Source organism: Gobio gobio (genome assembly GCF_949357685.1).
Source record: "Gobio gobio genome assembly, chromosome: 3".
In the NCBI taxonomy this organism is placed as follows: Eukaryota; Metazoa; Chordata; class Actinopteri; order Cypriniformes; family Gobionidae; genus Gobio; species Gobio gobio.
In genome coordinates this window covers 34,886,256-34,898,282 of record NC_137099.1, presented here as the reverse complement: position 1 = coordinate 34,898,282, position 12,027 = coordinate 34,886,256, and the positions used below count along the sequence as shown (strand labels likewise).

At 36.4% G+C, this 12,027-nt stretch overlaps 2 protein-coding genes across 3 annotated transcripts in view; one reads left to right on the top strand and one right to left on the bottom strand.

Moving 5' to 3' along the window:
- The window catches only part of kcnq5b (potassium voltage-gated channel, KQT-like subfamily, member 5b), a 140,319-nt gene extending 135,003 nt beyond the window's left edge, over positions 1-5,316 (top strand). For both annotated transcript variants that reach the window (XM_079813060.1, XM_079813061.1), the window contains exons 13-14: positions 2,162-2,288; positions 3,337-5,316. In XM_079813060.1, the coding sequence (XP_079669186.1) occupies positions 2,162-2,288; positions 3,337-4,458 (1,249 nt within the window). In that variant the 3' untranslated portion in view covers positions 4,459-5,316. The remainder of the gene's footprint in view (positions 1-2,161; positions 2,289-3,336) is intronic.
- A 48-nt stretch (positions 5,317-5,364) lies between these two features.
- eef1a1b (eukaryotic translation elongation factor 1 alpha 1b) lies at positions 5,365-10,963 on the bottom strand. The gene is made up of 8 exons (XM_079811263.1): positions 10,894-10,963; positions 9,654-9,826; positions 8,962-9,141; positions 8,585-8,881; positions 7,601-7,751; positions 7,073-7,329; positions 6,756-6,990; positions 5,365-6,132 (listed from the first exon to the last, which is right to left on the bottom strand). The coding sequence occupies exons 2-8, from the start codon at positions 9,795-9,797 to the stop codon at positions 6,008-6,010; spliced, it is 1,389 nt and encodes a 462-aa protein (XP_079667389.1). The 5' UTR covers positions 9,798-9,826; positions 10,894-10,963; the 3' UTR covers positions 5,365-6,007.
- Positions 10,964-12,027: the final 1,064 nt, after the last annotated feature.

The following is a 12,027-nucleotide window of genomic DNA, read 5'->3' as shown; positions in this document are numbered from 1 at the left end:
TCTGCTGTATATTTGATCAAATAAATGCAGTCTTGATGAATATAAGAGACTTTCAACTAGATATTCACTGATATGGGGCCAGACAGGATGTTTAAGTGGAAGATGGCTGGTTTTGAAAACTTATTTACAAAACCTATGGTTATTTGTTATCAAGCTTAATGTGTGTATGTGTCTCATGCAATATAGTAGGTCCACAGGTATGTATGTGTATTTAAAGCATCTTCATTTTTACTTAAACTCTTTTTGCTCAAACTCAAAGCTTGTGCATTAGGCCAATGAATTATAGTTAATAACAGCACAGTAGGAACATGGGTCATGTCCAATACCAAGTCAATCAAAACTCATTGCAACATTCTCATTTTAAATCAACACTATCAAATATATCACATGACAGTCAGTGCTATTTATTAAACAGTGCACAAACAAGTATTTCTATATGCAGCCCAATCAACAGAGGTTAACAATGGCACAGGCAATCAAGAATTTGATTAGTCAAAATAATTTATCTTGTTTAACATCTGGCTGAACATCACTCTATGTTGTTTGATGTGAATTAAACATTTAATCAACAATGAAAATCAAAGAGAATATTAGTGGCCACTTTCATAACCTCTATATCATATTCCAACTGGTATGTCTTCATAGTTCATATTAATGCCATCATGTCACATGTGTTCTGGTGGCCCTGAGGCAATGGTTCTCCTTGGTCATATATGGGTCACTGGGTGGTGGGGAAGCCCAGAGGTTCTGCCAGACAATGTGATGGGGAGCGTTTAAAAAGCTATATACTAATATTGCATATCATTATGTACCATTATTCATCATGGCTACATACATTTTCTACTCAAAAAAATCTCTGCACTCAAATATCCACTATGCACTGTTCTGCTACACAGCATGGAAAAATGTCAATTGTGTAGAACGTCCTACTACGAATACTCACTATTATTGACTGACCTGCAAACATATGGAAGTAAAATAATTTTGAAACAAAAAAGCATGTTTAATTGCACTAACTGAAAAAAAAAAAAGCAAAGAAAAAAACATTATTTTCAGGGCTTGCATTTTAGGGGCTGAAATTCAACATGGTTATATATTTAATTTGTGAATATTTAAAAAAAAAAACATTCATACACAATTTCATTATTAAAAATTCAAGAATCCGTATTCTGCCGTTAGTCACCTATCCAGCAGGTGGTGCAAGCAGGTGATGAGGAAGACCAAATCAACAGGTAGAATCATTCATTCCTTGACAAAAACTGATTTGCAGAAATGGAGTAAGCGGTAAGTGTATGTTATGATTATCAGGGCCAATCTGTATGCAGAAAAGCTGATTAAGACACGAAAGATGCATTTATGTTATCCACCCGACACTGAACAAACATTACATCTTAATAAGATCGTGCTAAATTTCTGTTGGCCTAAATCAGTTTTGTGAATGAATGAATCTGCCTGTTGTTTTGGTCTTCGTCATCACCCGCTTTTACCACCTGATTGATGCAATGTTTTCAGTTTTCAGCTTTTTTCCCGCCAGACATTAGTCATCATTTTTCTTACATACAAACAATACTCAAATGACATATTGCATCTACTGAGATTCTGAAGTGTGCAGTAAGTGGACATTGCTATCCCATAAGACGAGCTGCAGTCTACTTTAAAAAGTAACAAAAAAAGGCAGACAATTATGTGCCTCTTTTTAAGCCATTTTGTCTTTATAACCATGGTAGGTCTTCTGGTCACTTTAAATCTGTACCTTTTCATTTTATTTCTTACCTGAAGCCTAGTGAATTCAAGTTGTCAAGGTTTCAACGAAGTGAGACTAGTGCCACCATGTGACCAAAACCTGGCATTACAGTTCCTGATATTCTTTATAGTTTAAATGAACAGAAAGTCAAATGAGCTGCGGGTATATATCATTTTGAATTTCTCACTGTATATTTCAGTGTATCTTGAATCTTGTAGTATACTAATGATAGCAATTTTTAAAGTGTCATGGGATTTGTTGTGGGCACGATTTTTACATTTTCACAGCTTTATACCATTGACATTTTGTGAAGGTTTATTTTCAGTTCTCTGTCTATTCATTAGAATGTAAATCTTAATTTATTTTCACACATTTTATCCCTGTGTTTTTTGGCTAATGTCTCTCTCTCACTTTCAGGGTGGATCAGATTCTTGGTAGGGGCCAGATGTCTGTGGATAAGAAGGTCAGAGAAAAGTTGTTATCTGATGGAGACATTGTGGAAGATGTGAGCATGCTGGGAAGAGTGTGTAAGGTAGAGAGACAGGTGAGTTTAGAGACACTCTTAAAAATGCATTACACAATCCAATGTGTTGAATCATTCCATCTCATTGTACTCTTTGAATACCGCACTGGTTTTCAATATGACAGAAATGAGACCGTTTGTTGCTTCAACTTTGGGCAATTTTAGCCCTTTGGATGGTTAGAAAATAAAATCTCAACAGTGGACATACATGCATCACATGTGATTTTTTTTTCTCTTTCTAAAAGTAATGATAAGTCTCATTTCTATTTTGAAAGTTTATTTGTGTTTAAGAACATCCTAAACATACACAAATATATCACATTTTCACAGTTTTTGAATGGAAATGATTCACAATACATAATATCCTGTTCAGAAAAGATATTTACCTTGATTAAAGTGCTAAATTAAAGTGCTAAAAGCATGTGAAATCAAGATCACCCCCCCCCCCCCCCCCATCAAACAGTAGTTTATATTGAAAAACATACAGTTCTTGAAACTTCTTCAGAATTAATCATGGTTAATTTAATATATCAATAGTCCCAGTTTCTGTCAATAAAAAAGTTTAAGAAAAGCAGCTTTCTATCATGATAACTCTCTAAATAGATTAGCATATTAATGGATATGACAATATATTTGGTATTGCCAGAATAGATCTGCTACGACGCTGCTGCCGCTGTTGTTGATTATTGCAATACATTAACAGACAAGCTGCTGTGAACATGTAATACGCCTGCCGAACATGACATACTGCTGCCACACCTGTAGCATATCTATACAGGTGAAACTGGGGGAGGTGGAAGGTTTATGATTGCTGTAAGCAATCACAGAACCAAAATATTTAAATGTTGAGCAAGCAAGCTCATTGGCTGCAGATGCAGCAGAAACCAATAAGCTTGTGTCATGTAGTAAATGATTTGATAGCTAGCAGATAGTGATCTATCATCTAGAGTTTCATGACAGGACTAGATATTTGGCCTTTGAGTCAAAAGGTTGAGAACCATTGTGTTAAACATAAACATAATGTTTTCTGACAAACAATATTTCTGTGTTCAATATATCATTTCTATAGGTACAGTCTATTGAAGCTAAGCTGGACTCTTTGCTGGACATCTACCGCCATGTTCTGCAGAAGGGATCTTCCTCTACCCTCACTCTCTCCTCTCTTCCTCCTTTTGGGTTGGAGGAGACTTCAGATTATCAAGGCACCATCCTCAGTAAGGATCTCTCTTGCTCCTCCCAGGTCAGCAAGTCCATCTGTGGCAATCATCCCAGGGCTCTCCAACTAATATTAGCCCCCAATGAACTCAACCTCAACCAGAACAACTCCACAACATCTTCCCCTGGGCTCAATCCAGCATCTGCCTCACCTTTTAACCCGTCATCCTTCCAGGTTCCTTCAACCCCATCCATGGAGTGTCCATCAGCAAAAGGCAGTCCATCTCAAATTCTCAACGACAACAACTTTCACTCTTCTGTAGGCCACTTTCCATGCCTTAGTCAACCACCTCCACCTCTTCCATCCACAGCTTCTTCAAAACTTCAACTGTCCACTGTTCCTCCACAACCAGGCCATGCCCAAAGCATGGGACCCTCTAGGTCAGACCCTGCCGACTACGCTAAATCCTACTTTAGAGGAGTCGGGATAGACTTTGGGCTTAACTCTAGTATGGGCTGCAAGCTTCAGCAGAAAATCAGACCGAATGCTAAAGAAGACAGTTCTTGGAGGAGACATATAAGCCTGGATGCAGAGGTGGAGATGGACCCCCTTGTTCCAATTTCACCTCTTGTCCCGGTTCAAGGTCAATGCAGTGGGGATAGAGGATTGGGAAAATCCCTCTCTGTGCAGGACCTCATGCAGCCCACTCTAGAGGCTCTAGACAAGCATTCTAGTCCGGCTAGTTTCTCCACTAGCATTAGCAGCAGCCAGAACTCTTCAGCTGGGGGCATTGAGATGGGGGTAGCGGGCTGGGGAGAAACTGATCTTTTCATCAGCGATGGAGACCTGGAGGTCTCAAAGACACATACTCAAGGGTTCAACTTTCTTTCTCAGCCCCCCATTGATGCATCCTACTCCTCCGAGCTGCTTAGGACAAGTACTACAGCTGGTGCTAGTCACAACCTAGCAAGTGGACATTCTCCCAATACGGGCAGCAATGAGACTATGAATATGCCACATGTTCGACTAAAATAACGCAATCTCTAACGTGTTCTTAGAAACCGCATCTGATGGAATGAAACTTTGATACGAGAGTTTATTTTATTTTTGAGTTTTTTTGTATTTTTACGAGGGCAAAGTAAATTTAGATAATTTTTTATACATGTTTTATTAGTTTGGTTTATTTAAAAGAAACCATTACAATTTTGTATAGGTCATCGTACATGACATACCATTGCATGCATTGTTCTTTTTTCAATCTACTGTAACATTTTAAAAAAATCTAATAGAATGTGGTAGATTAATAATCAACCTGCTGAAATGATTAGAGATGGCATGAACTTCATTGGACTGCATGAACACTGCATGTCTTCAGCATACAGAAACATAGTCATGTTTCAGAAAGCCTTGTCAACCCGAAATTCACAACCTGCCTAAAAGGTAATTTACTTTTCTTATGTAACAAAACAAAAAAAAGTGCCAGAAACTTTGAAGGAAACTGATGCTGCTGAAAATTGTACCGTTTTGATAAAGCAGATTAAATGTTGAGAGAAGCACCTGATAGTTTCCTTACTACATTGGTTGCTGTTTTTGTAATTAGTCCCAACTTAATATCCTACCTGTTAGTTTTGTGAATATAAATTAACAACAATAATAAAATAGCAATTATGAAGAATTTTAATACATTGTATATATGTGTGTAATTTATTATAATTCATAATAAATGCTATTTTATTATTGTTTTTAATTATAGATGATTATATTTGCTAATAATTGTTATATTTTTGTCATTGCATATTTTTTATAGTCATTGTTTTTGTCATTTTAGCATCTCTCCAAAATCTGACCTAAATACAATAACATAGATGCCAATACTCATCAAAGATGATTGTGAAAATGTCTTTTTGTTATTTCTTTGTCTAGTAATTTAGAAGCAGACATCAGCGTTCAAATGTATTTTATTGTTGGTTATGAACCGACATACATTAGATAACGGAGAATAATATTCTCGTTAAAGTACATGAGTGCAAGTGCAAACGGGATAGCTCATGCTTGTTAGGCGCTGTCGGGGTAGACAGTAAAGTGCGCTAGCTACTTTAGCTTCATGCACAGAAAAAAATCTATCCATGCAGAAAAAGCCTTATAAAGCTACATCACGACACATCAAATCAGAACAGACTAACATAAAATCTTAAACCTATTGGACTAGAGGCTGGAACAGTTAGCTACTATTGTAAGCAAGGTCAAATAAGCAATGTAGCAAGAGGGTTTTGGGAATGCACACAAGCTGGGATTCAGGATAAACAAAGCTTACTCCACACTCCCACTAGAGACAGATCTTAAAGTGCTTATAACAATTTAACAATAGAACAAATACCACAATGAAGACTTAAAATTCAAACTGAACATACAATTAAACATAAATATACTTTACTATCGTAATCATTGTCAAGCAGGCACAAGTTTTACTTTTCCTTCTTCTGCTTTTGCGATGCATTGTGATAATTATCCAAGCTTTGTTTATGGAGTTGAGAAGAGGAGGGATGCTGAGGCTGACCCAAGTGTTCGCAGCCCAGCACAACTTTCATTTGTTCTTCTGGGCCTTTTGGGCAGATTTCGTGACCTTCCCGGAGCTAGAGGTCTTCTTCTCTACACCCTTGATGACGCCCACTGCTACAGTCTGACGCATGTCACGCACTGCAAATCGACCTGGTAAATGAAGATCATTAGAAAAACAGAAAGGATTGATTATAAATCAAGGATCTTCAATCTCTGAGGCCAAAAATCAAGCCACACCCTGTTTCATACTGCATTTTAAGCCTTATATTTACATACTACAATAATGTATTTATATACACATTTTTTATGTTAACATAAATATATATATATATTACATACTGTACATTACCTTTTAATTTTACTTAACATTTTGGGATGCATTTACTGTTGCATTTGCACATTTTCATAGCTAAAATTTGGGTTTAAGTTGGTCACGCAAATTTGCCATACTGACAAACAGAATGGTTTGAAATTGACTTCTGTGTAAGCTGTGCTTCATGAATTGATACACTACTGACAATAGACAATGGACCCTTTTTGCCCACAAAATTAAACATAACATAATTGGCAGACCCCCTGTGCAAGTTTCAATCCTTGCTAAAAGTCTGTCCAAACTATCCTGTCAAAAAAAAAAATGCTCAAAAATAAAACTTTGAAAATTCACTTGGAAAATAAAGGTATCTTTGCTGTAGGAGTGACTTTGGTAATGAACTGTTATATAGTAAACACTAGAGGAATTCATAACTAAATCCAAATTGAGATATGACCCTTACCAAGAGGAGGATACTCAGAGAAACTCTCCACACACATGGGTTTGCCTGGTATCATATCTACAATAGCAGCATCCCCAGACTTCAGGAACTTGGGATTATCTTCTAGCTTCTTCCCAGAGCGACGGTCAATCTTCTCCTTTAACTCAGCAAACTTGCAGGCAATATGAGCAGTGTGGCAGTCCAGCACTGGGGCATAACCAGCACTGATCTGACCTGGATGGTTCAGAATGATCACCTGACCAGAACAGAAAGATAAATGAATAGTTTGTCATGACAACCCTATAAACCATATAAAAACACCAAACTAAGACCTTTACCTGTGCGGTAAAACTCGCTGCCTCCTGTGGGGGATCATTCTTGCTGTCACCTGCAACGTTCCCACGTCGGATATCTTTGACTGAGACATTCTTCACATTAAATCCCACATTATCACCTGGAAGAGCTTCAGATAGAGCCTCGTGATGCATCTCCACAGATTTCACCTCGGTGGTCACGTTCACGGGTGAAAATGTCACAACTAAACCAGGTTTCAGAATGCCTGTCTCTACACGTCCCACAGGCACAGTACCAATTCCTACACAGTGACAGAAAGAGTGCAAAAGTAAAAGAGTTTGCAATGTCAGTTCTTTTTCAATTCTTAAAATATCCTTTTGGGATTATCATACGTAAAGGTGATGTGTATAATATATTCTCCTATCCCATCCTAATACACATAGAAAACTATAAGTCATTCATAGGTCACACATCTTTACTAGAAAAAGATTAGCTATACTGTGCATATGATCTTAAAGTTTTTTTAAACAAGTGTTCTTATTGTGACCCTTTCGGTTTGGATGTCCCTATACCTCCTATTTTGTACACATCCTGCAGTGGGAGTCGAAGGGGTTTGTCAGTGGGGCGGGTTGGAGGCTGAATGGCATCCAGAGCCTCCAATAGAGTTGTCCCGGAGGCACTCCCATCCTTACGAGTGATCTTCCAGCCCTTGAACCAGGTCATCTACAGAGACAACATATTATTATAGCCAGTAAATGGAAGGTTTTTGACATTTGGAAGCTCTTAGGAAACACAATGTAGAAGTTACATACACGACTGTTCAAAAGTTTGGGGTTTTACAAAATTAATGTTTGTGAGTGACAGTCAAGACATTTATAATATTACAAAATATGTATATTTCAAATAAAGGCTGTTCTTTTAAACTTCCTATATTCACTGAAGAAAAAATCACATTTAGCATTTTCCACAAAAATATTAAGCAGTTTTCATAATTAATAGTAATAAGATTTTTTTTCTTGAGCACCAAACCAATAAATAAATGTACAAATGCAAATGTAGATGTGCATATTAGAATGATTTCTGAAGGATCATGTGACATTGAAGACTGGAGTAATGGAGCTGAAAATTCAGCTTTGCCATCACAGGAATAAAATACATTTTAAAAATATATTAGAATATAAAACAGTTATTTTAAACTGTAATAATATTTCACATTTCATTTTATTGTGTTTTACTCAAGTAAATGCAGCCATAGTGAGCATACTTCTTTAAAAAACATTAAATAAAACAAAAAATATATTAAAATAATTCTTACGACTTACTAATTTTTTGAATGGTAGTGTATATAGTGTGAATGCATAGCATACAGTAATGCACATAATATTTAATCTGCAAATAACACAAGTATAATAAATAAGAGGTTGGCTTGTAAAGAGCTAAATTATGCCAGTGATATTAATTAATATCTAAAACTATTGAGTCTATTGATAATATGAATGAAATATATTTTGAAAAAAAAAAAATTATATATATATATCTCAATAGGTAACACTTACATTTGGGCTGGCCTCCAGCATGTTATCCCCATTCCATCCAGAGATTGGCACAAATGCCACTGTATCTGGGTTGTAGCCGATTTTCTTGATATAAGTGCTGACTTCTTTCACAATCTCCTCATAGCGCTTCTGGCTGTAATTGGGTTCTGTAGAGTCCATCTTGTTGACACCCACGATCAGTTGTTTGACACCTAGGGTGTATGCCAACAAGGCATGCTCACGCGTTTGCCCATTCTTTGAGATACCAGCCTCGAATTCACCAACACCAGCTGCCACGATCAACACAGCACAGTCTGCCTGTATCAAGAGAAATTAAAGATTGTTAAAATACTCTGATGGAATAAAGAGAAACGGATGTTATGTGATTATATAAAAACCTGTGAGGTGCCAGTGATCATGTTCTTAATAAAGTCTCTGTGTCCTGGAGCATCAATGATGGTGACATAGTATTTGCTGGTCTCAAACTTCCACAGGGAGATGTCGATGGTGATTCCTCGCTCTCTCTCAGCTTTGAGCTTGTCAAGGACCCAAGCGTACTTAAAGGAGCCTTTTCCCATCTATAAAAGGTGAGGAAAAATATATGTTTAGAGAAAAAGTGCAACAGTTATTTTCAGCGTAATAGGTCAAACAGCAGTTATGTCACTATTTGTATCACTTCACAGTTTTTTTTTTTTTTTTTTTTTCCAGACCAGAGTATGTGAGAGGTGAAAATATGGAAGTGGAATGGGAAGCAAAGATGTGCCATTTTACCAGGAAATGTTATCAAGAAAGAAGCTATTTGTCTCAGTGTTTTTGTCTATAAATTGAAAGTCAATGGTGTCTGTTGAGAAAGTCATACAGAGGAGTGAAAACATCATGACAGAATGTTAATTTGGGGTAATCTATCATTTTAAGTTATTGGACCTTAACTTATTGTTTATAGAATTTTTTATAACTCAAAATGTGTTATTCATCTGATATTCAGCACTGCTTGTTTGATATTGCTTAAGGTCATCTTTTCAATTATGCGATAACACTGCAACAAATTGTAGTAATATCTATTTGTTCTTGGATATTTGTACTGCTATACCTCTGCAGCTTCCTTCTCAAACTTTTCAATGGTCCTCTTGTCGATGCCTCCACACTTGTAAATGAGGTGGCCAGTGGTGGTGGACTTCCCAGAGTCCACATGGCCAATGACCACAATGTTGATGTGGAGCTTCTCCTTACCCATCACTGGGCTCTCATTGGGTTACAGTCAGCCTACAACAGGAAAAAGGAAACTAAATAATTCATCATCCAAATAAGTTATTTATGGTCGAATTGCGCTCATATGTACTGCAACAGCCACATAAATAGCAGCACTATATACTTTTGCATATTTTGTCAACTCTTCTTTATTCAGTTTATTTACAATACTAGGTCAAATCAATATTAGGCTGAAAGCTTCTTTTTTTTAAATCAGTATAACGATAAGCCAACTATCAGTGGTTTCATTGTCTTACTAAAAGCAAACACTGTACAGTACAGACTCGCATATGATTAACTCATGATAACTCATCATAGCAGTAGACAGTAAATCTCTTATTATTTTGGATGTAGTTATATAAAAGGTTATATAAATGTGTAATTCGTCTTTGAAAGGAATCTGGTGTAGATAATTTCGAAATTATATATTGTTAGTACAGCAATGACCTCTAAAATAGGCCTAATACAATTTTATGAATTACAAAATTCCCCATTTGAATTAATAAATATTTTAAATCATGCGTCGGCCACTTTTGACCTACATTATTCCAATACTTGAGATAAATCTGTTAATTTCACAGTATCCTTAAACGCATGTCTATGTGTTTTGTTGTTGTTGTTGTTGTTGTTGTTGTTGTTTTCTAGCGTTGTTTGGGTTACAATGTAGCAGCACGGGTCACCTGCAGTATGCGGCAAAACTTGACATGTAGCCTAAATTAAAAAAAATAGTATTTTTTTTTAAATAATAATTCATTATCATTCCGATATTCAACTCATACAAATATGACATGGTTATGTAATACTGTCATGCATGTGCAGTATGGATAGATGCCACACCAAGAAAAGCGTTTGGCCTGATAGTCTGCTTGCCAAATAGAAAAGACTGGATAATAAAATTATATAAATTGTTTCCACAACAGACAGTATCAGTTACATCAGCGCCATGCTCTGTCCTTAGAAATAAAACTCAAATACAGAACATCATGCACTCGCAATACCCAATAAATCCTCCGACCGCTATTATTATAAAGCGTTAATGTATACAGAAAACGTAGAGAGGGGGTGTTTTTCAGGTGTCCAACCTTGGAGAGAGGCGCCTGTAGTCCAGGGCAGCAGCGAGAGTCGCGACGCTACTCTGTTGTATCAGATACTGATGCCTAGGTGCCGCTGACGTCGTCGTGTCATGAAAGGAAGTTTCTAGTTGTTCCACTAGAGGGAGCTGTCGAATAACACATGCACAGTGACCATGTGTAAGTATTTTGGTTTTCGATGTGTTAAAGGGATAGTTCACCCAAAAATGAAAATTCTGTCATCCTTTTGGCTATTCACCCTCAAGATGATCCAAATCCGTATACATGTATTTATTCTGCTGAACACAAAAGAAGTTTAAGAATTTGGTTAACTAAACAGTTGATGGGCCACATTGACTTCTAAAGTGGCCTATGGTGGGAAACAATATTATGGAAGTCAGTGGGAAGTCAGTATCAACTGTTTGGTTACCAACATTCTTCAAAATATCTTCTTTTGTGTTCAGCACAAGAGAGAAATTCATACATGTTTGGGACAACTTGATGACAGACTTTTCATTTTTGTGCAAACTATCTCTTTAACTTTTGCATGAGGTTGTTTCTTTAGCTTTTTTGTTACCACAATATCATATTATAACCATCATATTTTACCATGAATCTATCTTTTATTTAGCTATATTTCACATTCTTTTTACGAATAGAATTTATTAATCCATCATAAACATTCATTATTGCATCACCTATGATGATCTCTCACGGGAAGGGAGACAATTCAAATGACAATAAATAGAATAAAAACGAACTAACTAAATAAATAAATAAAAATGCTGCAACAACCTCAGGTCAGCATCCTTGACCTCACTTTGTGTTTGCCGAAAATAAGTGATTTTACTCGAAATCCTCCCCTTACCAGACATGAAAAAGTTTGTTTTATTGTTATTTTTCATTTTTGAAATCATACAATAAAGTGCAATCAAATGTGCCCTCAGTACTTTACAGACAATCAATGCTATTTGAATTTGTTTAATTAGAACAAAAGTGTATTCATGCAAGAAATTGAAATTGCAACCCAAAAAGCACAGCACATTCCTCTGAGCATGAGAGCCCATCTAGAGCCTATTGTCCTGCCTTCAGCTAGGCTATACAAGAATTATATATGGCATTTGATATATTAAAGACGACCATAAG

Bases quoted from the DNA above. Each gene is read 5' to 3' on its own strand.
- eef1a1b (XM_079811263.1), bottom strand. From the start codon at position 9,797: ATGGGTAAGGAGAAGCTCCACATCAACATTGTGGTCATTGGCCATGTG. The intron at 6,991-7,072 runs GTAAAGGTCTTA...TGTTCTGGTCAG, and splicing joins CAGCGAGTTTTACCGCACAG to GTGATCATTCTGAACCATCC. The intron at 6,133-6,755 runs GTAAGGGTCATA...TTCATTTACCAG, and splicing joins CTCTGAGTATCCTCCTCTTG to GTCGATTTGCAGTGCGTGAC.